This window comes from Nothoprocta perdicaria, unplaced genomic scaffold (genome assembly GCF_003342845.1).
Source record: "Nothoprocta perdicaria isolate Ctin4 unplaced genomic scaffold, notPer1 scaffold_375, whole genome shotgun sequence".
NCBI classification, from domain to species: domain Eukaryota; kingdom Metazoa; phylum Chordata; class Aves; order Tinamiformes; family Tinamidae; genus Nothoprocta; species Nothoprocta perdicaria.
Genome location: NW_020455616.1, coordinates 145,343 through 168,800, shown reverse-complemented (window position 1 = coordinate 168,800; position 23,458 = coordinate 145,343). Strand labels below are relative to the sequence as shown.

The 23,458-nt window shown below is 48.0% G+C and overlaps 2 protein-coding genes across 3 annotated transcripts in view; one reads left to right on the top strand and one right to left on the bottom strand.

The window, feature by feature from the left end:
- The window catches only part of LUZP1 (leucine zipper protein 1), a 28,465-nt gene extending 15,486 nt beyond the window's left edge, over positions 1 to 12,979 (top strand). The window contains exons 2-4 of the mRNA XM_026044652.1: positions 2,336 to 5,509; positions 10,696 to 10,860; positions 12,193 to 12,979. Of these exons, the coding sequence (XP_025900437.1) occupies positions 2,426 to 5,509; positions 10,696 to 10,860; positions 12,193 to 12,231 (3,288 nt within the window). The 5' untranslated portion in view covers positions 2,336 to 2,425 and the 3' untranslated portion in view covers positions 12,232 to 12,979. The remainder of the gene's footprint in view (positions 1 to 2,335; positions 5,510 to 10,695; positions 10,861 to 12,192) is intronic.
- Positions 12,980 to 19,405: 6,426 nt separating this feature from the next.
- Positions 19,406 to 23,458, bottom strand: part of KDM1A (lysine demethylase 1A) — a 34,575-nt gene continuing 30,522 nt past the window's right edge. For both annotated transcript variants that reach the window (XM_026044634.1, XM_026044635.1), the window contains 3 exons: positions 22,197 to 22,324; positions 20,822 to 20,968; positions 19,406 to 20,048 (listed from right to left, as the gene is read on the bottom strand). In XM_026044634.1, the coding sequence (XP_025900419.1) occupies positions 19,863 to 20,048; positions 20,822 to 20,968; positions 22,197 to 22,324 (461 nt within the window). In that variant the 3' untranslated portion in view covers positions 19,406 to 19,862. The remainder of the gene's footprint in view (positions 20,049 to 20,821; positions 20,969 to 22,196; positions 22,325 to 23,458) is intronic.

Here is a 23,458-nt window from a genome sequence, read left to right as displayed (position 1 = left end):
GTTCTCTCACTGCTTTGTTTTTTGGAGGAATCGTCTGAAATAGTTTGTTATGAGTCACTTCTGCAGGAAAGGYTGGGCCAGATAGAGAAGGAGCAGAGGCCCCGGCTCGCTAAGCTGTGAGCTAGTGAGCCTGTCAGCGAACTAGGTGAAGACTTTCAGGGTCCTGTTGATCCTGGAGGGGTTTGCTACAGGATAGATAGAGTTCTGATACAGCACAGGGTCTCTTTATCTTGGTAATGGTCTCACAACTATTCCCTATTGATGGGTCTTGAAATAGTTATTTTTATGGATAATTTGTCCTAAAAAGTTTTGAGAAAAATGTTTTGGCCCCTGTGGACCAGAGATTTCATGCTGCCATGATCTGAAATTGTATTTGGGGGTCTCGCAAGCATTGAGAATCCCTGTTTGTCAGCAATCAGTGAATGGGGCTGCCTCYATAAGCCTAGAATCAGCGCAGTTGCAGTGAGTGCAGCTTGCAGCTCTGTGGTGAAACAGTTAATTTCCATATGCTTCTGGTTAGGATGTGCTGTGGGAAAGCAGAGTTGTGATAGCTCTGTGCTGAAGCAGTTCCCTTGGAAAAGGAGTGAGGGCAGCTTCGGTTGTTCTCTTTCCAGGTGGAGACTCCAGCAGCGCATACCCAGTCACCAGCAAGTGCTTTCTTCTGAGCGCAGAGGCTGCGTGTCCTCAGCACACATTGCTCACTGCGGGGCTTAAGCCCTTGCTGCCCTGCACTGTGCGGCTTCCTCAAGGCTCCAGGCACGTGAGGGGAGGGACACTGCTCCGTTCAGGTGGCAACTGATGCTTCAGGGGTACGTGAGGTGGTGAAGAAGGACTAACAGGAAGAGCAGCTCCCTGAGCCCTCTGGGCACCAGCCTTTGGAGGCCGCTTCGCAGGGCTGCGGGCGAGTTAACCATTAACCCTGCTGGCGGGCAGGCGGGCGACAGCGCTTCGTTCTCCGGGTGCTGCGTGGCCACTCGCTTGGGCTTCCCCGTGACACCTGGGGGCGCTTCTCAACGAGGCAACGTCCCAGCGGGCTGGGCCGAGGCAGGCCCGTCCCGGCRGGGAGCGCTGCAGGTGGCTCCTGGCTGCCCCGGCTGCCCTGCCTGCCGGGAAGTGAATCACCAAATCACCCCGGGTCAAAGGCTTCGCGCCGGGCCCTGCAGTCTCCTCCGACAGCCCCGTCTCCTCCCCACATCCTGCTCTTCCCTTCTTGGCGCTGAGAAATAGGAAACTCGCGTTTCCTCTGCAGAGAGCCCTGGCAGAAACGCTGCGGGCCGAGCCCTCCTGCAGCAACACGGGCAGCCGGGCAGGGCTGCGGGCCACAGAGCTGCTGCCACCCTCGGCCCGTTGCTGCAGGAGAGCCTGGGCCCAGGGTAGGACGATGCCTATTCAGGGAACTGGAAGCRGGTCTTGGATCAGCTCAGCTTCCAGCCACCTCCTCCCCCGGCTACTCCCTGCCGACCACAGAGCAGCTATTAAAAAAATAAAACGCAGTCCTGCCTCCAGGCATGGTCAGTCTCTCCTTGGGGCTGCAATATTGAAYGCTGAGCAGGAGCAGCGTGTGGAGGGCACAGCTGGTGCTTTGCCGGGCTCGGAGTGTGCAGGAGACCTCGCAACATCGCGTGGTGGGACAGATCTTTCTGGCAGTCCCTGTGCCAGAAACGCAGTGGAACAGCAGCATCAGCTCCTGTTACCTTCCAGTTTGTTCTTTCTTCAATTTTCTTGATAGGAAAAACGATCTGCTCTAATAACCTATGTTTTGCCACGTGTAGGAAGTATAAGCTGTTTGTACTTCATACACACAGAACTTTCATACACAAAGTTCTTCCCTTTGCACTGGTTGTGTCAGTTTTCTTAGCATTTGCATTCTCTAATTTTCCACATCTTGTTTACGATCCGCTGAATCTCTGTCTGTAAAGAGTCACCTAGGGGCTTGTGCCATGTGTCGCAAGGAAGTACCCACCACATGGACATCTCGTGCAGGGACTCGAGTCAAGCACAGCTGTGAACCTCCCCCGTGCAAGAAGCTGCACCCAGGCRCGTTGATTCTATCAACCTCTGAGTGTGAAGGGATGCTGGAGACTGCACGCAGCCTTCCTCCAAACCAGCATGAGACACCACTTCCTTCCCTCAACTATCAAGAATGGGATATTTTTGGAACTAGGCTGCATCACCCAAGTAAATGGACTATGGCTCTTTTCCACAGTTTTGTTTCTCTTATGCTAAGGTAGCACTCAGAAACATGTTTAATGTAAAAATGCAAATTTAAATTTATAGTCTGCAAATATTTATATTCTGAGTTGTTTATGTTCATTTTATTTTTTTTTTCTTTCAGGGTGAGATTACCTCTCTCCAAAGAAGCTGTAAATACCAGGAAAAAAAACAAGGTGTTTAAGGTTTTCACTCAGAAGGAATAAGCARAACCATGGCAGAATTCACAGGTTACAAGGAGACATCGAATCGCCACCTACGATTCAAATTGCAGAGTCTTAGTCGCCGCCTTGATGAACTGGAGGAAGCCACCAAGAATCTGCAGAAAGCAGAGGATGAGCTGCTGGACCTCCAGGACAAGGTTATCCAGGCAGAGGGCAGCAATTCCAGCATGCTGGCTGATGTCGAAGCTCTGCGGAAAAGAGTGCTCAAGATTGAAGGCAAGGATGAAGAAATTAAGAAGGCAGAAGAGCTTTGCCGCTTAATGAAAGAAAAGCTTGAAGAGGAAGAAAGCCTCACCCGAGAACTGAAGGCAGAGATTGAACGACTTCAGAGGAGAATGGCAGAGCTGGAGAAGCTGGAGGAAGCCTTCAGCAGAAGCAAGAATGACTGTACCCAGCTGTGTCTTAGCCTTAATGAAGAAAGGAACTTAACCAAAAAGATATCTACGGAGCTAGAAATACTTAGAGTGAAAGTGAAAGAGCTTGAAGCATCTGAAGATAGGCTAGATAAAAATGAGCAGAGCTTAACGGGTGAATTAGAAAAACTGAAATCCTTAGCACTGAGCTTTATCAGTGAACGAAAACATTTTAATGAAAGAGAAAAGCAGAATGAAAAAATAATCCAGGAACTAACGCAGAAACTAGAGCAAAACAATAAACTAAATAGGGTAGATCAAACTAGAAATGCATCTAACTTGCTAGAAAGATCGTCAAATAATCTCATGGAAAGAAATGATTTGAGAATTGAAGATGACTTGTCGCCAGCACTGTCCTCTAAAGAAACCAGGAGGAAGGGAAGTGTGGATTACCTAAAACGTGTAGAAAATGAAACCAGGAATAARTCAGAAAACCAAAAGAATAAAAATCAGGAAGACAACAAAGTGAAAGATCTGACCCAGGAAATTGAGAAACTTAAAACACAGATCAAGCATTTTGAATCTTTGGAAGAAGAACTTAAAAAAATGAGAGCCAAAAACAATGACTTGCAGGACAGTTACTTGAGTGAGCAGAATAAAAACAAACTCTTGATTGGTCAACTAGAAGAAATAAAAATGCAAATCAAGAAACAGAAAGATTTGGAAAATGGAGAGGTAGAAAATGAAGATACAAGCTTTTCTAGCAGGGGGAAGCACGACAGGCCTAAATACAGAGGTATCACAGCTGACCTGGCAGGTACCAAGCACAAGGCAAGGGAGCTTTCACCCCAGCACCGACGGGAACGAATGCGCAACAGAGATTTCTCCTTCAGTAATGACAGCTACRGCCACGGGGGTAAGCAAGTACCCAGCCCAAGCTTAGTGACCAGGAAAGCAGGAAAAGCATCCAGTGCATCTACCCTCCTAGATGCTACTGTCACAGATACAAAAAGACTAGATGAGAAATGTTTAGCTTCCGCTTTTTCCTCTGGTCAGAAGGAAGGCTGTGCCACACCGAATGAGGTGAAGAGATCAAAGGAGCAGCCATCTGTCCTCAGTCGATACCCTCCGGCTGCGCATGAGCAGAAATCTTGGAAAGCCCCTTCCAAACCCCTTAACGACACGGGCCTCAAGACCAAGGTCGAGAAGCCCTATCAGATGCTCCGGGGCAACTGCCCAAACAACTCTGATGCACGAGATGAAAAGCTAAGCAAAGGAGAATTAGTCTGTTCTGTGCCTGAGAAGCTAAAAATGAATCAGGCAGAAGCTGCTGACTCTGCGGACATGCCCAAGGGTAATCACCCCTCTTCCAATGGAACTGCTTCAGCTTACCGGTATCACCTCCCTTCCCAGACATCACCCTCAGATCCCATGAGCTCTAAAGCAGAGGGAACAAACATGTTTGCTGCATCTCACCGGCAGTCCTCAGAGGGGAGGCCTAAAAAAGCAATAGACTCCCATGAGAAAGATGTCACAGACACTTTCCTTGAAAATTCAAAGCCTTCAACATTAATAAAGCGTTCGCATCGCTCAAGGAGTCAAGAAGACATTCTGCAGATTCTTTCAGGTCTTGATAAAGAAGACACAGAACAGTCTGCAACTTCAGGAACAGATCCTATAAACACTGTCTTAAAGACAGATCCACAAACCATCCAAAGTAGTCATGAAAAAAGTAATTCAGAAGAAGAAACAGGAAGAAACAGAAAAGCAACCACTCAGTTGGACTTTGAGACAAGAAAGAAAGCCAATTCCAAAGAGTTCTCCAATTCCAGGGGAATTTTTAGAGCATCTGTTTTTGAAAATGACAAGAATACTGTAAATGATGAAGAATCCACCAAGTCTATTAAAACATCCGATACCAGCACAGGCGGATTTAAATCCAGGCGGTCATTCAGCCCAAGAGAAGCCCTGAGGTCAAAAGCCATCATTAAACCTGCGATCGTTGAAAAAGACATGAAAGCAGTAATGGGAGAGACTCTTGGTGAGGCAGAGTCAGAAAAGCAGAGAAGTGTTTCCAAACCCACGACAAATAAAATGACAAGCAGTATCACCATCTTCCCTTCTGAGCCAGCATCCTCCAGGACTAGTGTAGACGTAGCAATAAAAGAAAGGCATGCTACCACCAGCAGCATCAACAAAACTGCTCTGAAATTATCGGAGACAGACAGAACTGGAGATTCAGCTCTGAGAAGCAGAGCAGAAACAGTGGTCTCAAGAAGCAGCATTACAATCAAGCCCTCTGAACTCCAGGAAAAGAACAGTGAGACATCCTCAGAGACTATCAGCTGGAAGAACCACGGCTCTGTAGACACGGGTTCATCAGAAACAAAGCACGTCACTGTGAGAAGTTCTTGGAGAACAAGACAAGGCTTACATTCCCTGGACGACTCTCAAGCCAAAGCAGAGAAAAATGCGATTTCAAGTAGTACAAATAAGTGCAAATCCTCTGTGGATCTCTGTGAAGCTGAAGGGACCCATGAAAGAACAAACTCACTTCAGCAGAGCTCAGCACGGGTGAGTGCCGTGGTCGATTCTTCGAATGGCTCTGAACTGGGCTCCCGAAGGACCAAAAGTAACTTAAGTGCCTCGGAGCTTCTAACACGGCGGAGCTACATCAGTGATCCTGCAGTGGCTTCTCCTTGGCACAGAACTGCATCGTCTGTAAGTGTCCTATTTTAAGTACTGTTGTCCTTTTGATTTGTCTTTGGTTCTTATAATTTCCCTATGTGCTGCCCTCTCCCAGCTTCTGTTCACTTCAGTGGAGCTTCTTGTGTGGGAAGCACCTAAATTAGATTTTTTTTGAAATTAAGTCCAGTGATGATGTTCTTGTTGCCCTGATCTTGTAATATTGTGTGGAAATATTATAGCCATTTCCATTTGGTCCCTACCAGGGTCAGAGAAGACATAGTCATAGCTTACTTAGGGCATGGTAGGCTTTTCAGAACAACTTTGCCTGTGCTGTTAGCTTGGTGTAGCAGAGGAAGATGAGTGGAATGAGGAGACTACCACAGGCTTCTGCCTCAGTCTGCAGCTGTAGCTCCATTTCGTAAAGAAGGGCTGCATATTTGCTGCATGGTCTCTCCCCATGTGAAAATAGAATCCCAAACTTGGAGTATCCTGAGCATCTCCTATACACAGATGAATGGTGGCGGGTTACAAAGAGCTATTCCCTCCGTCTTGGTTCTTGTCAATACCCCACCTGAGAGGATAACAGAGCCGCAAATCCGCGTGTGCTCCTTCCCAGCTCCTTTGGGTGTTAATCATGAGAGGACTCCCTCAATGTGCAGCTGACGCAAGGAGACATTCTGTCCCATAAGATCTGCTTCTCATTTTGGAAAGAGTTGCAGACTCCAGCATATTTTAAAATAGCTCAGAGGCACTGAACAACTGTAAACCTCCATTCTGACTCCTGCTACATCTTCACTCTTTAGTTGGAGCTGAACTGAGCACTCGCTTCCATTGTGCGTCTTGTGAAGGGGAAAGAAACYGATATGGCTGGTGGGTAGAAGAGACAAATTGACGCCCAGGTGACTCTGGCACTAACAAAGTTCACAGATTCACAGAATATTTAAGGTTGGAAGGGACCTCTACAGATCATCTAGTCCAACCTTCCTGTTCAAGCAGGCACACCTACAGCATGTGGCACAGGGTGGCATCCAGGCGGGTTTTGAAGACCTCCAGAGTAGGAGACTCCACAACCTCCCTGGGCAGCCTGTTCCACTGCTCTGTCACCCTAACAGTAAAGAAGTTGCTCCTCACCTGGAGACGGAACTTCTTATGCTTCAGCTTGTGGCCATTACCCCTCGTCCTATCGCTGGCCACCAATGAGAACAGCTTGTCCCCTTCCTCCCTGCATTCTCCCTTCCTGAACTTATACATATTAATCATATCCCCTCTGAGCCGTCTCTTCTCCAGAGAAAACAGGCCCAGCTCACTCAGCCTCTCTTCATACGAGAGATGTTCCATTCCTTTAATCATCCTGGTTGCCCTTCTCTGGACCCTCTCCAGAAGCTCCACGTCCTTCCTATACTGGGGTGCCCAGAACTGCACCCAGTACTCCAGGTGCGGCCTCACCAGAGCTGAGTAGAGGGGCAGAATCACCTCCCTTGACCTGCTGGCAACRCTCCTCCTGATGCAGGCCAGGATCCCATTGGCCTTCTTGGCCACGAGGGCACACTGCTCACTCATGGTTAACTTAGTGTCAACCAGGACTCCCAGGTCCCTCTCCGTGGAGCTGCTTTCCAGCAGGTCGACCCCTAATCTGTACTGATGCCTGGGGTTATTCCTCCCCAGGTGCAGGACCCTGCCCTTGTCCTTATTGAACCTCATGAGGTTCCTCTCTGCCCAACTCTCCAGCCTGTCCAGGTCCCTCTGGATGGCAGCACAGCCCTCCGGAGTGTCGGCCACTCCACCCAGCTTGGTGTCATCTGCAAACTTGCTCAGGGTGCAYTCCGTGCCCTCGTCCAGGTCATTGATRAACAARTTGAACAGCACTGGGCCCAGYACTGACCCYTGGGGGACACCACTGGCCACAGGCCTCCAACTGGACTCGGCCCCATTTATCACCACCCTCTGAGCTCTGCCATCCAGCCAGCCCTCGATCCACCGCACTGTGCAAGTTCAGGTGGGGAAGCTGGGAAAGGAGTGGCTTTCATCAGGGTCGGCTTTCATCAGAGTCAGTTAGGAAAGCAGTCCCCTGTGTTGAGGGGACTCCTGGGAATGGGATAATCACAGGCACAGGGCTTGCTTCCGTTAGCTAGTGGGAACTGTGGGAAGAAGGCAATATGAAGCCTCACTTCTGTGCCGGACTTCACTACCCATGGGCAAGATAGTCCAAGCCAAGATCTTTCTCCCGGCCACAGTCACTCTTGGTCTACAGACGGTCTTTATTCTCTACTTTGAATGTAGAGGGAAATGAGATTCCTGCTTGTGAAGTTGGAAATCCAGCTCCCTTACTCAGAGAAGTCCGAATTCTTGGCTTGGGGACCAGCTTCCAGGAAGGCAGAACTTCATTATGACACTGTCACACTTTGCTTTCTCCTGTGTCCACCTGCCACCCATCCTGGGGTGGTGACCGTGCTCCAGGACTCGCCTCAATCAGTGCTTGGTTCGCACAGGCCTTTTCAATACTAAGTTATGTGCCTCTCTGCATCTCGCCTTTAAAAACAAACCTCATCCTGGCACCTACTATGCAAAAATCTGCGTTCTTGCTTGTAAATTAAGTATATTTAGTTTTACCTTGTAAATGACAGGCGTGAAGTTTCCCTGAAAGGTTACCACCTATTTAGACAGCTCAGGATATTGCGTTTCACCTTGGAAAAATCTTGTCTGGCAGTTCAAAGGGTCTGAAAGTCCTGAGTCCTCTCTAGGTTATACAGSTGCATCCACCACAAACCCACAGGTTCATATTCTTATACAGTAATAAAACTTTTGCAACTAGACCTTTAAGAAATTCGACAAATATTGAGATTAAATTTCAAAAAAAGTCTCCAAAATTTTTTAAAAAAATTACTCGAAATGGTTTATTTGTGGTAAGTCACTTGTTTTTCTGAGGACTGTATGCAAAGCCATTAAGAGGGACATGGGAAGACGAAGTTTCTCCTTTTGAAGCCTGTCTTCAACCTGATAATATGCCTCATGCCATAAGCAGTCAGTTTCCACTGGTAATTATGTTTCTGATAGAGAAATAGCTATTTCTCTTGCAGGAGTTGCTACCTCTCGTCCTCCACTGAGCTCTTGCTTAAACAGCATTAGGAACTCTGCACATTCAGTTTTTGTGAGAAGGCATCCATCCCTTCTTCCTAACCCTAGCTTCCCTGTCCAAAATCAGAAATTGCCTTAAAAGTCCTGTTCGGAAAGCACAGAGTCCATGYTGTTTTGGGCAAAAACATGTCTCGTTTTCTCGCTCTTTTCCCTCTCTGAAGTGTTCAGCTTTGTCTGACCCTGGTACAACATGGCAGGGGGCTCGGGTCTTGCCTCTCGAGCTGTCCTTTGGGACAGATCCAAAGGGACAGAYGCATGGAAAGTCTTGCAGGGGAGCTGCAGGAGGCAACGTTCCTGCCTTGGCAGCGAGGGCCGCCCAAGCACAGGCTGTAATTTCAGCCTTAATGCTTCACCACTGATGTAAGCCAATTTTCCAGGCAAAGTTGCTGAGGTATCAGCAGCTGCAGGCACCATTGCGCTGCAGAAGCAGCAGCCCTTGGCCTCGCCGCTTCCTTGGGAGCTGCAGAAACGGGGCGGGARAAGCTGTCGGTACCGAGGGCCGGAGCGGGCGGCCTGCCCGTCAGCTCCCTCTAGTGTCTCGTGCTCGTGAGGATCCTGGCGCCGTGGGCTCCTTCACGAAGCGGTTCCATGCCCGCAGCCCGGCTCTGCTGGGCTTCGTGCTTCCCCTGGCCCGGTCAGCGTTTCTCTGCAGGGTGTTTTGCTGCTGCCGTCGCGCAGGGCCKGAGCTCGCGCGCAGGCCGTGGTGGCCATGGCTGGGCGCCACGCCACACACCTCACCTTAAAACCTGAAGGGAGGAGACGCTTCCACGTGAATCCGTAAGCAGCCGCTTAAGGTCCCTGTTAAGGCAGACGCTGCGTTTAATCCCTGGTGTCAGGAGCTTTTCCTAGGGCCTTTATCCTGTTTTGTGCCAACCGTTGTGGGAACATGATTGGCAACATGGTTGAAAATTCCCACCCTTACTATATGCCCTGGCCCGCTATCATTCTCAGTTGGTCAGGGGCATGGTCAGTTCCAGCCAGGTGTGTGAAAGATCCATGCGGATCTGCAAGGCTACTGATGGCCACCTCACCCTTTCAGCATAGATCCCTCACTGCAGTTCCTTATGCTGACTTCCCAACCAGTCGGTGAGGGAATCATTGCAGAATTAAGCCTTTTGATCTCCCCATAAAACACAGTCCTCCTGAAACACAGCTTTCCTAGCCTGGGTTTGCACCATCCCTTTCTTCCTCTGTAGTGTAGTCTTGACATGGCTGGGGTGTCCCTTGGAGACAGGGGCTCTGGTCTCTCTTAGTTCAGCTGCCTTGTCTCCTTCTTGTGTCCTCTATGGTCTGCCCTCTTGTTCACGCAGTGCGTGTTTCCTAAGCCCCTGGAGGTGTTGGTTTGGCCATACACACCTATCTCTGATTTGTTCCATCAGTGAGGTTTTAGTTGGTTGTTTCCAGGGTGATGTTGGTTTCACAACCTCTTCTCTTTATAAATGAAGGCAGCACGTGGTTTCACAGCCAGCCTCTGTGTGCTGGCTTCTAAATAAGGTRGGAGTTGAGGTTTAATGAGGACATTATCCTTCTGGTGTTCCTCCTTCAATCACACACATAGCACTGAATTGTACTTCCTACCCTCTACACCAGTGCTCTGTCCCTGTATCCGCAGAGTGGCTGTCCAAAGGTGCAGACCTGCTGCAAAAAATGCAAGAATCACTGAAGGAATCGGCATTTATTCCATTACCGCCCAACAGGCCCCTCATGGGGCCCTACGGCTTGTCCCAGCAAACACAATGCCAGTCCCAAAACGATCAGGGCTGGCTCAGCCTTCTGGCAGTCAGTGCATCCTCTGTGTGTCTCCTAACTGCTTATGTTATTGCTCATATATTTCCCTAGAAGAAAAAAAACAACATAAGTAAGGTCAACCTGGTGATAATTTCTGCTTTACTTCTGAGGTTAATGCGACAACACCTTAGAAATTTGTGGATAACAATGTTATCATAAAAGGTTTTCCAGCCAAAGCCAGTGGGAATCAAAGCAGAACCTAACACTACAGCCATCCATGTGCTGGKAAGCCAGTTCTGCTCTGGACCCCATTCAGAGCTCCTGAATTCCAATCCTCTTTATTTTTTTCCACACAGGAGGAAAGCAAAGATTTTGTGCTTAGTTCCAGAAGAAAACAGTAYGGCTCCTCAGAGTATCTTTCCCAGGTTGACACAGCAGGGAAAAGGACACCCTCCAGAATGGACCTCCACGACGTGGAATCCAGTTCCCGCACGCAGCTGGGAATCGCAGCAGAGGAGCAGGTATGGGAGTCCAGGGAGCATCCACAAGAGAATTAGCCTTGCGAGAGGCCAATGCACTGACCTCCCGGTAGCATCACTCTGAGAGCCTCTGTGTAAACAAGYGCACAGCTTGTTTAATAACTCCGTGGTGATTTATTCTACTGATTTCCCATATTGGTAAAAAAAATGTGCTACCTTATTTTCCTGCTCTTAATTTAACATGGTTCAAATGGCTTAGTGGCCAGACATCTTCTCCAGGGAATAACAGACATTGGGTATAGTCATTCCCCGCATCCCCAGCCACACAGTTTGTATAGGATAATCAGGGGTGGGAAAAAGCCCCTGTTGTGGTGATGGTGACGTGCTGGCCGAGATATGTGTGTTCCAGCAGGTTTCCAGGCAGTGTTTCAGACATGTTTTACATATATATATATATATATATATATATATATATATATATAAATATATATATATATATAAAACACATATATATATATATGTGTGTGTGTGCATATAAAGGAAAGAGTGATTTTCTTTCTTTTTCCTGTCATTTCCCCTTTGCTGATGTAGCTGCTCAGAGCTCAGCATGTTGCCCATGTGAGTCCTAATTCAGCTCACAAAATCACTCTTGATTTTGCAGCAATCTAGGCGCCTAAGGCAGCATTATGGAGTACCTGGCTGCAGCAGAGCAGCTCTGTCCGCGGCTTCACAGCACTAAATGTCTGCTGCCTCTGGTTCAGGGCTTATCCAGTGTGCAAACCCCGCAGGCTCTGACTGCCAGCACTGAAAATACACCCCAGGTTGCAAGAGTTAAACTGAGGTCTTCCCATTTTACACGTAGACCCTAGCAAGAAATATCTAAAGAGCTCAAAGCTGCCTTCAGCACAATTCATGCATTATTTTCCATGCATAATAACGTACACATTACTGGAAGGTCATAGGAGTTCCTGAGCCCTGAGGTGTCAGCATCAGCCTGAACACATGGCCCACAGAGACAGGCTCTCTAAGGGGCTGCTGGTAGGGCAGCTCAGTCTCACGTTTGCTCTCGGGGGCTGGTTTCGTGTTTGCAGATGCACCTCCCGGCTTAGAGAGGGCTTCTGGGTGCAGACTAAAAGCTCATGGAAGGGCCTGCAGGGCAAGGGCTGAGTATTTCTGCTTTGGGTTTACTCCATTAACAGATAGAACCCGTGCTCTTAACGAGATAAGTGTCTTCCAAGCTAATCCTTTCCAGCCCTTTCCTTCTACCTGCCTTGCCATCAAGGAGGATGGCAGTGCTTGTCCCCGAGCAAAACACTGCCCAAGGCAGGCAAAGGTGTTGWTCAGGCTGTGATGCTGTGGGCTTCTCTCTTATAGGGCAGCTCCCGATCCTGCCGGACAACATCTAGGAGATGAATTATATTCCCTTGCACCAAGTGAACACTCTGCGTAGCGGAGCAAGAAACAGGATACGAGCAAGCTCACCGGTGTCACACCTGCTCTGGGACCCCTCCAGAGGCTTCAGCGAGCCTGAAAGCAGGTTTGCGAGGCCCAGGAGCTTTATCAGTGAATTTTCCTTCATTGCTGAAGAGGCAGCTGCAGAGACTTTGCTCAGGGGACTCCCACTTTTCATCTCTGTACCTGCAATCCAAAATTTCTCCRTAGGGTGATAAGTGGATCTCCCTGTGGAAACCTTGAGTGCACTGGCACTCTTTCAAGCTGAACTATGGTACTCCCCGGAAAGTGATAACTCCTCGTTAATCACTTCATTTAGACACGATGCCAGCAGGATACCCGTGACCGTGCTGCCCATGACAGCTGCCCAAATCTCCACAACTGAAAGCAGYGAGTTCCTAGCGAGTTTACGCTCCTCTGATGCACCTGTCTTCACCTGAGTTGCCCTCACCACTGCTACCCATCTCCAGCAGCCTCGGTCTGTGGGCAGGAACGTACATCCCCAGTAGTTGCTTTACCCACCAACACGAGAAGGGAAGGGGAGCAGAAATTGCTCTTCAGAACCAGTTTCCTTTCCATCTGTCTCAGCCTCTGTAGGCTGAGACCTCACGCTGAGCCCAACGAGCAGCAGGTTGCACCACAGCRAATCCTCCTCCTGCCTTGCACCAGGACACATTTTTTGTTCCCCAAACGTCGTGTCCAGCCAACTTCCCCCGCGCGAGCTCTGCTGCTCCTTCTCAGCTGCTTATRAAGTGTTTCCTAAAAGGAAAGTGGGCTAGTGCTAGGATAGTCTTAGTAAAGGTGACGTGGAAAAAGGAGAAATATTTTTGGAGAAAAAAAGATTTTTCTATGCGATATTAGTTTTCCCCCCTCCAAAAAAAATTTATATTTTTAACCATTCCTTTTATTGCTTTTTGTTTCGTATAGATGGGTCAGGTTGCATAAAAAGAGAGAAAGATAATGCTTTTAAATTAGTACTAAGTGCAGATGCTCTAATAATCTTAAAGTATATTCAAATAAACCGTTATCAGCTACTATTTCTTGCCCCTTCATGAGAGGGCAGTGCTAATAGAGAATGGGGTGAAGACCCAGTACAATAGAAAAAGCTTTTAAACGCGAAATTCAGATGGCAGAAAGTGAAATTKTGCAGTTAAATTCAGATTTCTGAAATTCTCTGCCACACTCCTCTCCCCTTTTTACTAGGGCCTGCTGAAAAAAAAAAAAACCAAAAAAAAAACCCCCAAACTGCCTATTTTGCGACATGAAAGTAAAGTACAGTTTGAAAGCAGCCTGGGAAAGAGCAGCCCACTCGCTCGCCCGCTCCACTCCAGTGTGGTGGRGGCGCTGGCTCTTTTTTGGCTCACCTTACTTGAAAGTATCTCTCAAGAAGATATTTCCCTTCCTCAAAGACAAAATAAATTGTAAAAAAAAATCAAATAAAAAAGCTACCTCAGGCTGTTTCATGGCAGATGTAGCTGTGAAAATCCTCGCCATGCCAGTATCCTCAGTCCGTAGGCAGCAACCTGAATGCCTCGCACATCCCATGCTCATTCCGGACTTGRGCGCTGGCTCCTCGGAGGAGCTCGGGCACACGGAGGCATTTCCATCCCTGGCCCCCGGCATCTCCTCCGGTGCCTCCCTCGCAGTGACGGCCGCTGTCCCGTAACAGGACAGGGGTTCCCAAGTGCACCATCCTCGTCTTCCCACGTGCCTGGTGTTGCTCCAGCTGAAGGCAGTGCTTCCAAACCCCTCCAGCTGGTGCGAGTCCTGGCCCTGAAAGCGCTGTATCCTTACACTGGCACATGCCAGGTTAGCATAAGCTTCCCTGCAACCGCTCACAAAGCTCTTTCAGTTACCCTTCAGATTTCAGCCCCGCAACTCATCCAAAAAAGCGTTCCTGAAAATGGGGAAAACACGGAAACCAGAACCCCTGCCGGTGTCAATAGCTGCCGGTTTCCCCCTCGGTCGGTGGGAGCAGCCCCTCTCTGCCTTGGCCAGGCCCGGGGCAGCGCGAGCTGCATCGCTGCCGCTGAGCACACTGCGCGGGCGGAGCCTCGGCTGCAGCAGCGCCTGCTCCCAGGAGCGCCTCGCAGCAGGAATGTGTCCGGCAGCCGCTCGGACCTCGCTGAGGCTGACGGCGGCCTGAGCCCTGCACTCCGCATCCGATGGCACGGACCTTGAACTGGGGCTCGGACTCCCTGCTTGCAAGTAATGAATAGAGATGTCATTAAGTAACTGTAAACTGTGTTTTTTTTTTGTTTGTTTGTTTTTTTTAACCGCGATGGAGATTAAGTTTGAACCTGAAAGAAGAAACCCTTTTTAGAGTTGAAAGGGACCATGCCCTCTAATCATGAGTGCAATAGGAGCTGATTGTATTGTTAAACTTATAGTGACGACTTCAGGAAACACAATGTGTTTTACTCAAATTGCACACTTTTTTTGAACAGCTGTAAAATAGCGTATATGTGTAAATATTGCCATCACTGAAGAAATATTTGTAATTTTAGCCTATAAATATTTTGGCTTTCTCAGTGGACTTGGTGATGCTGAGGAGCTGCGCGCCAGCATTCGGATGATTCCAAAGTTGTGACATGTGCTACGCGGAGGAGCGGGTCGGTGCTCTGCCCTTGATGGCGGGACGCAGGAGCGCGGCCGGCCCCTCGGAGCCCCGCGGCTCCCGCTGCTTCACCGCGCTGCTCCCGCCGCCGCCGGCAGCGCTGCAAGCAGCCGAGCGCTCCCCGGCTGCAGCTCCCCGAGCGCTCCCCGGCTGCAGCTCCCCAGGCACAGAGGAGCCAGAGACCTTCCTGCGGGAAAAGGGAACGGGGCAGAAAGCGGAGGGAAGGGCGGCAGCGCCACGAGCGCCTCCCAAGCGGCACTCAAAGCAATAGTTACCCTCGTGTTACCAATAGCCACCCTGGTGTTACCTCTCAGTAGCGGACCTCGTCTCTGCCTCCCGGCGCATCCCTCCGCAGCGGCGGTTCCGACACTGCGATGAGCCCGGCGGCTGCCCTGCGCACCACGAAACACGAAGCCATTTTTCCCGAGGCCTCTGGCGGTCAGTAAACTGTAATGGCCCGAAGGAGGCTCTTGCCAGGCTGCCCAGCGTGCTGCGCAGGCTCCTGCCTCGAGGAAGCAGTACCCCACACTGCATGGAATGTATTTTTAAGATAAGAAATCTATTTTTTTGTATTTGCAGACATATGTTTGGGCTGGGACAGCTTAGTTATAAGACAATAAAGCAAGAAATCTTTTCATATCCACAGACTTGCCCGGAGTCGAGCGACTTCTCCAGGGTCACAGTATTCCCCATGCTCCTCAAGCCCCGGGGTGCCTGGCAGCGCCGTTGGCGCCGTTCCGCCCTCGGCCAGTGCCCCCGTCTCAGCATGCGCAGCGGGCGGGAGCCACGTCCCTCCTCCCAGCAGATACCGATGGTGCTCACCTCTTACACAGTGCTCTTAGTCTGCATGCCAAACATAATCCAACACTTTACCTGCATGTCTTTCCTGACTCAAACATTGTCAGCGCGACAGTATATAACCAATAAAACCCTCTCTTTTTATGTGTTTGTGGTGTGGTATTTAAGGCCGGGGCTGAACTATGCAGCGTTGTCACTCAATGCTGCCCTGTGGCGTCGGCCGCACTCCCTCTCCCAATCCCATTCCTGCTTTTYGCTCCAAACAAATCCAGCTGCAGGCAGATGCCTTCACACATCCCAACCTACTGTAAAATGAAGATCCCTTAGAGCAAACTGCCCCCCGCCACCACCACGCTCAACTTCCACGTGTTTTGGCTACCGCAGCAGTACCTAAGTGCATGCAGGACCATCCTCCATGGCCTTCACCCTGTTACTTGGGTACCTTCATGCATTAAGGACTTAAGTGAAAAATTCCTTTCCTTAAAATCAGGTTTATTCTGACTGCAAAACTGGACACAGTTCCAGAAGCTCTTAAAAATTTGACGCATTACTGGTACTTCCTAACACTTGAGCAATTCGTAACTGCACGTCGATTCCTCTCAGGGCAGAGCTCATTTAAGAGACTTCCAACTTGTCTGAGAACTCTCCTTCTGCCCCAACTCACGTAGGCAGCCGTGAGCATCACAGCTTGGATTGTTCTTTCTCTTGAGCCTTCCAGAAATGCTGCCTCGAGGCTCCCCTCCAGGCCAGCACCTCTTGATGGTTGTTGTTGATTCGCAGCTGGGCGCAACGCTCCCGCGCTGGGATCCTGCGGGGTGTTATTCAGCCATAACCACCTTCCTCAGCTGCCTCTRCTCTGTTCTTTTCGAGCAGTTGCTTCCCCTTGCTCTTCAAGCATTTTGTACTTTATCTCAGAACTGGGGCTCTTACTAACCCAACTGAGACACCACCAAGAGAGGAAACATGAAGCTTGTTCCCCTCAGCCTGCAGAGGGTTCAAGCAAACAGCTTCCAGTCCTCACAAAAACATGAAGTGAGGAAAGAGCTGTTTCAGGGAAGCAGCTGTAATTATACGTATAACCAGAACCTAGCTGGAATGAGGAGGCCAATAAAGGAGTGTGCAGGGCCCTCAGTTGTGGCTTTGTCATTGCAGAGCTCAGAGGAGAGGGGAATGAGTCACCTAATTTGGTCCAAAGCCTCGTGAGACTCCAAAGGTCACATCCGTGCCAGAACAGTCTCAGGCCTGTTTTAGGGCTGGAGGCTAGGCTGTGTTCGGATCCATGGATTTCACCCCACTTCGGGGGATGCAGGCATTTCCTTAGAGTCTCCTACCAACCCAGCCGCAGCGACTGCCTCCTGCTGGCAGGGCCCAGGCCCTGCCAGGGCCCGAGACTTGGAATGAAACAAAAGCAACAGGACTGAAGGGGAGGGTGGTGAAGGCCGAGACGGTCCCTGTTTGCCCCTTCCATCATGGGACCRCATCTCCCCTAGCTCCGTGCTCCCAGATGCAGTTCTTCCAGGTGGCTTCAGGCCCACCAAGATGCCTCTGGCTGCAGCCCTTCCCAGCATGGTCCAGCTCCCAGGACCTCCCAAGTCCATCCACCCGCATAACCCCAAGTCAGGTCCACCTCATCCCGGGTTCTTATGTGCTTAACCAGCACAAACACGGCAATGAAATAAGAACATGCTGCAAACAGAGCACATGGAGGGCTCAAGTCATGTCTCACTCCCCACTTAAGTCCTCTGTCATTTACAGCTAAATGACCTCTGTTTTCTGCTCTTATAAACTGGAATCCAGTAGTGTGTTGTACGTAGTAGCACAGTAGTAGTATGTCTGTTACGTTATTGTAGCTAACAACGTGTACTTCCACCCTTACATGAGCTCACCAAGAGGCATTGCCCTAGAGAATCAGGAAAAAGCATTGAGATGCTGCAGTTTGGCAAGTTTTGTGCATTATACAGAATATGGCTTTGTAGCAGGAACAGGAGCATGTTACCCAAGTGTCTGTTCCAACTCTGCTAAAGGCCTTGCAGCTGGAGAAGTTTCTGGCCTACGGAAGTATGAGAGTCACTTGTGAGACCTGAATCTTCCTGTGTATTAAGCCATAAGCACACAGGACATAGCAAAAAACCTCTGAAATAAATGTATGTTGGACTACAAGATGGACTCGTCAGATTCCATCTCATATAGCACCAAAATAAGTAACTTCTATGGTAAAGTGCTGGCAGGCAAAGATGCTCCGTCCAGCAAAGGGTGAATTCTAAACAACGGGTCATCCATCCTCGTTCAAGAGATCCAGGTATTTGGCCCCACAGGGCAGCTGATGCCCAAGCACAAGATACATCCACAGCAGACCCTGGGAGAGCCTGAGGAGACTCTGCAAGAGAAGAACAAAAAACGTGACCCAGCAAGTCCCAGGGGCCTCCRATGATACCAACTGCACCTGAGGTGGCCAAGCTGGCCATATCCCACTAACAGGAAAGCAAAAACAAACACAAAACAGTCACTTATTTTGATAAGTTGGSTTACTTGGTAAACCTCCTTCTGCTACCAACAAATATTTTTCCTGGAGGAGAGGCTGTAACAACAAGCAGTCATTCAACCCACCAGAGACCCCACTGAGGGTATAGGGATGTGGGTCCTACATGATTAGGGCTGCCTTTTCTTTGAGCTCTGGTTAACAGACTCAAAGGCCCCGAAACTATTTGAACTTTGGAGCTAAGGACAAAAGGAGTCTCTTTAGAACAGTGCAAGGAGGAGTCCACGCAAGYAACACAGAGGAAGTGTAGACAGTTAGGCGAAATAAGCCTCAGCCTGAACAGGCGTTTCAAATGTGACCATAATGCTTTCCTCCAGTTCTTCCATGAAGCATCTTTGTACAACCATCSTCTTCATCAGCCCTCTTACCTGGTACAAGTCTGAAGTTTGCCCTTCACGGAGCGACTAAGACCGTTCACCAGCACTTTGATGTGACATGGATGGTGACAACTGCATTTAAGTTCCACAACTGGACACCTGTGAATGGCCACCTAACCACCTAATCTTTTTGCTTGATATTTTATGAAGCATGTACTAAAATGGGCAAGTTTGCATGAAAAAGTACAGAAAGTCTCTCTGAGCACATCAGGCCAAGAGCAGGGCTACCATTAAGGCAATTGAAGCATAGGCTAGTCTGCACATCAGCCTCTCTCATTCCTACCCGGGACACTTTTAGAGGAATTTATTTTATTGCTTAAATCCAAAACGATCAATTCTGGGCATCTTGACTAAAATACCCTCGGTTGAACTTTCTACCTTTTTCTAGGCAGAAAAAGATAGAAAGAAAGAAAACATCTCATTTGCTTTGGAAGAAGGGAAAAACAACAAACAACAGTGATGAACAAAACCGAAGCCACCCCACACAAGCAGAACTTGGTGCCCACACGCAGCAGACASGAGTCAAGAGATGAGGTCCTTTAGCTGGCCTGTTTTCTAGACAAGGCTGTTTCTATACAACAAAACAGGAATAACTTTTCTAGTTTTTATCCTGCTAATATCCCTTTGGGACAACTTCTTTTGTCAAAAGTAACAGCACACTCTGGAATACCAARCTTCTTTCTCAAGTAGGGTGCAGATGGTGTAGGAGTCGATGGACCATTTTGAGAGGCCTCTGAGATTTGTTGTTCCTGGCAGGGAGACAGTTGCACCAAATTCACACATGACAGATAAGACTAACACAAGTTGGGCAAAAAATACTATTCTTTAAACAAAAAAAGTTTACATTAATTCTACTRTAAGCTACTATTAGTAGTCACCAGATTCTAGAGGGCTTTTTGTACAATTATCAGTTCATAAATACACTAACAGGTAGAAAGCAAACTAAAAAATTCCAGCTATAACCTTGACTTTCAAAACATGACTGCAGAGCCCAAGGTTCCAGATCGATTTGGTGCTAAAGAACTCTGCGTACATTGATACTTCCAACAGTCACAAGAGATTTAATAATAATAATAATAATAAAAAAGATGCCAAGACAAAGGCCAGGTGTATTTCTGTAAGGCCATTCTAATGGAAGCATCACACAGCAACCCACAGCTGAGTCCTTTMAGAAGACGCTGCTACAGATGACAAAAAGATCTTCATCCCAAGAGCAAGTCCACACCAGCACGGTCCTCGGTCCTGGTGCCCTGCACTGCTCTTACATGCTGGCAGCCTGCTGGGTGGGCACCCCCGGCGTGGGCTGGCGAGGCAGGGTGTACATGGCACCCAGAAACTGGTCCGCAATGCGCCCTGCTTCTCTCAGGCCACTCAACAAAGCACCGTGAACAGTTGCGGGGTAGTTGCGGATTGTATGTTCTCCCGCAAAAAACAGGCGAGGAATGGGCTGTGAAAGGGAACAGGAAACACTGTTAAGACAGCAAACACATCCTGAAAGAACTTCAGAAGTCCTCTCATCATAAAAGAGTCTCCACAGCATGAAGCTACTACATATGAAGTACCGCCCTTCTACCACAATTAGTTTTGTCCTACAACTTATCAAGAAAAGCTTTATCTATTTTTCACTTTGCGGAAGCATTTCATGTTTGTAGTGACTAAGTGTGAGGAAACTCTTTCAAATATCACCGTTTTAAAACAAAGATAAGAGAACTCTACTTTAGAGGCAGTACTTTCAGGACTAGATAGACATGAGAAGCCCATCAACTATATATGGAAAAAGCACYTGAATTCTGCATCTACGACACTTCAGAATGACAATAATGACAGAAAGGTTGAGATTGGAAGGAAYTGTCTGGAGACGATCTTGTGCAAACCCTCCCCAGTCCTGCTCAAGAGCAGTCCTGTAGCACAGGCTGCCCGGGAACAGCAGCAGGTGACTCTGGAGTCTCCAAGGACAGAGACTTGACCACCTCTCTAGGCAACCTGTTCCAGTCACTCTCCCAGTCCAAAGGACATTCTTCCTATCATTCAAACCAAACTTACAGTCATTCTGTTTAAGGCCATAGTCTCTTGTCCTGCAAAAGTCCTGGATAGAAAATTGAATTCTTTTGCAGGTGTTAATTACACAAGTAATCTAAATCACTGCTGCATAAAAATGACTTCAGAAAAGCATCATATCTTTCAAGAGTATTTCTATACAGAGTTCAGAGATCCTCTCACCTGGGGAGCGCCTGGAATGGCTGGTCCAGGAGTAATCGGCTGAGCCATCAGGTCATAGTCATTTCCAGACGATCCAGCTGCTACATAGGAGTATGATCCCCGGGCCCAAGGGTCAGCGCGCCAGCGGGATACCACRGTCTCCTTGGGCTGAGACAAGAGAGAAGCGTCAGCTGCTGACACACTGCCAGTTCTACTGTTTAGTGTAAAACACAAGAGGCAAACAGTAACAACAGAAAACGCAAGGTCCTTAGGTAAACGGGAAGGATGGAACACCATGTTTATCCTCCACGGTAACAAATATTTGCCAAGGTCGTGTTCACAGAATCACACAGAGTGGCTGAGGTTGGAAGGGACCTCTAGAGAACATCTAGCCCAACCCCTGCTCCAGCAGGGACACCCCGAGCACGTCACACACGACCACATCCAGACAGCTTCTGTGCATCTCCAGAGAAGAACCGCCCACAGGCTCTCTGGGCAACCTGTTCTAGTGCTCTGTCAAATTCACAGCAAAGATTGTTCTCAGATTCAGGCAGAACTTGAAACCCATGTTTTATTCCGAGACCGCTGCCTCTTGTCCTGTCACTAAGCACCTTACAAGCTCATCATCTTTACATGTTCCCTTCAGATATTTAAATGCATTGATAAGATCYCAGTCTTCTGTTTTCCAGGCTAAAAGGCCCTGCTCTCAGCCTTTTTTCCTCATAGGAAAGATGCTCCAGGCCCTTTATCATCTGCACAGGCCTAGGCTGGACTCTCTGCAAGTAGTTTCACCTCTCTCTTGTCAGGGTTGGACTAGATGACCTCTAGAGGTCCCTTCCAACCTTAAGCATTGTATGATACTACCGAGGAGCCCAGAACTGGGCACAATTCTCCAGGATGGGGCATCACYAGGACTGAACAGTCACAGTACATCACCCTCCATCTGCTGGCAGTGCTGTTCCTAATGTACCCCRGGAAACTATAATCAGAAGGGCCAGAGAAGGAGCTGCAGATTTATCAGAAAGGGAAGCCTGGAATTTCCTTCTCCAGTGTTCTGGAGCCTGGAAAGTAAAGATCAATTGACCAAACATTTCAAAAAGAAGATATCCACTCATCAATAAATACTGCTTAATGTCAGTTGGGAGGATTGCCCATCATGTGGAAACTCCAAAAGACTGAGGATGTTAAAGCTACATTCAAAGAGATATAATACTAWAAATGATGTTAATAATAAAGAAGTGAAAGGAATCTATTTTTCACTTAAAGTGCCAAACAAACAGTCTAGGTTAATAAAAATGATCACAGAAAACTAGTATATTAAACTTATCACACACTTTTAATATCAATTTAGCACACAAAATCCCAGTGACGGAGAGCTTCGAGGAGTGTCACTAACCTGTGGCACAGCACTGCTGCCAAAGATGCCTTTGAGAATGGCAAGACACCGCCCGACAATGACATCGTCGCTGATATTTTCCATGATCCCTGCTGCTTCTCCAGCTACTAAAGCCAACAAAATAGGTGCTAAGGAGGCAAAAGGGGGAATAAATTACTGAAAGACAGCATGTTAGTAATACAGACATTTAAATCAAACTTTAATAAGCATGGAGATGAAGCTAAGTCATCATAAAAACAAACAAATCCATCARAAGTACATCAAAATCTTTAATCACCATCTGGAATTATCAAAACGAAAATAAAAGCCTGCACATTGTTGCACTACTACAAATTATCAGGACAACTGATGTATTAAAAACTRACACACTCTCTCATTAGGAAGGACAGCAGGCAAAAGATGCCTTTTTAGTGAGCACATCACTTGTTTTAAATAGAAGGTTCCACTTTAAGATGTTAATATCTTCCAAACAATCTGATAAAAAATAGAAAACCTCTGATAAAATTTAGATATGACGAACATACCTACATCCAAAGGACAGATACAAAGTAACTAGCTGCCCATGTGACAATAGGGTAAAAACAGTTAACATGGTTTAGGATGTACAAACAAATAAATGAGGTCATCTACCTCTGGCCAGAGAGTAATGTTTTACTTGAACTCTGACCAAGAAAGTACTTCATTTATTTAATCCTGTTTCCCACAACAAACAAAAAATATCAAAAGAGCTTGGGAAGGAAATGGCCAAAAACTGGAAGGAAAAACATGCAAGCAAAGAGCTGTCCTGGGACAGCCAGAGCCTGAGCCCAGCAAAGCTGGGTGCAGCAGCAGCACAGGCCAACTGCCTCTGTACATACATGTAGTTCCTGGACACTATAAACATTTTTTTATGCTTCCCCTTTTGGAAATGGCCCATGCAGGCTGAAAAGCATCTTCTAAAGGGAAGGTCTAACAATAATCTGCTACTCTTATAGAGCCACTCTCTCTAGTTATAACCACTTGGCTGTGTTGCTCGACATCCAATCGACAAACTGAGGAGAGGCAAGTTGTGGTGCCTCCAGATTTGAAGGCCTATTGATCTACATGGTGTACACGGAGAGCAGGAAAGCCAACAAATCAAAAACAGCCAGCCAAACTACAAAGCAACAAGCCTACAAAAGCACAGAACACTGTGGCAAACACAATGCTGCTKAAGGAAAGAAACCAAGAAAACTAAGCAAGACACAGAACAGTTTCACCAAGGTATAAGAATATAAAGTATC